At 42.2% G+C, this 1,828-nt stretch overlaps 1 protein-coding gene across 1 annotated transcript; it reads left to right on the forward strand.

Annotated features, from left to right (window-relative positions):
- The first annotated feature begins 7 nt into the window (after window positions 1–7).
- LOC108969224 lies at window positions 8–1,356 on the forward strand. Its single transcript, XM_018933813.1, has 3 exons — window positions 8–322; window positions 383–626; window positions 1,026–1,356. The coding sequence occupies exons 1-3, from the start codon at window positions 37–39 to the stop codon at window positions 1,354–1,356; spliced, it is 861 nt and encodes a 286-aa protein (XP_018789358.1). The 5' UTR covers window positions 8–36.
- The last annotated feature ends 472 nt before the right edge of the window (window positions 1,357–1,828 follow it).

The raw sequence follows: 1,828 nt of genomic DNA on the forward strand, positions 1-1,828 counted from the left end.
AAATGGCCAAGGCACACAGGTAACATTAAGCTTGACATGGATATTGTGAACGGAGAAAAACGCAAGAAGACATTTACTGTAGTTAAGGAGRTGAATTACTTGATCGATGTCATTGATGGCATAAGCTCGTATATCCATTGTCTGCGTCTCATCGCCTGGCTTTTTCGGTTCAGTGATAAATGCAGACGAAAGTCTACGACAACCGCCATTTYGCCATCTCCTGACGAATTACGACGTGCATCATACTGCATTATCTTCAATATTCAGCAACAACATTTTTCAAACGATATTCAATTGCTTCGAAAAAACCAAGCTCTTAAAGGTAACTTGAAGTTTCTCACACCATTCTTGGACAACGTATCTGGTTTTGAACTCATAAAAGTCGGTGGACGTCTAGATTATGCAGWTTTACCCAACTCGCAGAAACATCCGATTCTGCTACCCAGCGATTCCCAATTTGTACTGAAGTACGTTCGACACCTACATTTGCGAAATTTTCATGCAGGCCCAAAGGCATTGGTAGCCTCCATCAAATTAGAATTTTGGATCGTCAACGCTAGAGATGTTGCTCGTCGTAYCGTTCGTTYYTGTGTGCATTGTGTTCGCTACATACCAGTGCTGTTAAAGCAGGTAATGGGCCTACTACCACTTACTCGTATTACACCTGCACGCCCATTTGAATGTTGTGGGGTCGACTTTTGTGGACCAATAAAGACATATCTTCGAATTCGAGGAAAACCACCCACCAAGTCATATTTAGCTGTATTCGTGTGCCTCGTAACTAAAGCTGTRCACATCGAGGTGGTATCCGACCTATCAACAAACGCATTTCTAAATGCATTGAAGCGAATGAGTGGTCGCCGTAAAATGCCATGTGATATCTTTTGCGACAATGCTACCAATTTTGTAGGCGCATCTAACCAGTTAAAGGACCTCAAACAGTTCTTATTCAAGACTCAAACGTTAAATGAAATTTATAAATATTGTTCCTCTGATTTTATTAATTTCCATTTCATTYCACCCAGGGCACCTCACTTCGGCGGCCTCTGGGAAGCTGCCGTGAAGAGCGCGAAAGGGTTGCTAAATCGCACATTGGCAAACACTAAATTGACATTCGAGGAGTTAAACACCGTTGCTGTAGAAGTAGAAGCCATTCTTAATTCACGTCCGCTATGTTCAATGTMATCAGATCCTAACGACTTTGGTGCACTGACAGCTGGTCATTTTTTRGTCGGTGATTCTTTGCGTGGCTTACCTGAGCGCTCACTAGAGCTGAAGACCGTTTCACACCTTGATCGCTACAACCCAATCACTGCCATCAAGCAAAGTTTTTGGCGTCGCTGGCCTGTGGAGTAACGTATATACGAACTACGAGCCCGTGTAAAGTGGAAAACACCTTCACCTGATCTCACTAAGGGAGCTTTAGTGATCATACATGATGACAATCTGCCACCGCAACGTTGGAGATTAGGTCGGGTCGAATCAACCGTGCTTGGACGAGATGGCCATGTTAGAGTGGTGAATCTCCGAACTGCCAATGGAACTCTTTGTAGGCCAATATATAAATTAGCCATCCTTCCGATTTCTTGAAAGATAGTTCTTCCAACGGGGGCCGGGATGTTGGGTCACCCTAATGACTGTGACCGGTTCTCCGGTTAAAAGTAATACATTGTTATTATAAATCTCTCTTTGTCTCATTGCTTGTTAATAACTCAATTTACGCTGCTTACATTTATACGCACATGTATTCACACACATATTGTACTCATAATTTCTTTACTTATGTCAATGCTTAAATCTTCTAGAGAGTAATTATGTATAATCATAT

The sequence above is a fragment of the Bactrocera latifrons genome, unplaced genomic scaffold (genome assembly GCF_001853355.1).
Source record: "Bactrocera latifrons isolate USDA-ARS-PBARC rearing strain unplaced genomic scaffold, ASM185335v1 scaffold_2445, whole genome shotgun sequence".
Lineage (NCBI taxonomy): Eukaryota > Metazoa > Arthropoda > Insecta > Diptera > Tephritidae > Bactrocera > Bactrocera latifrons.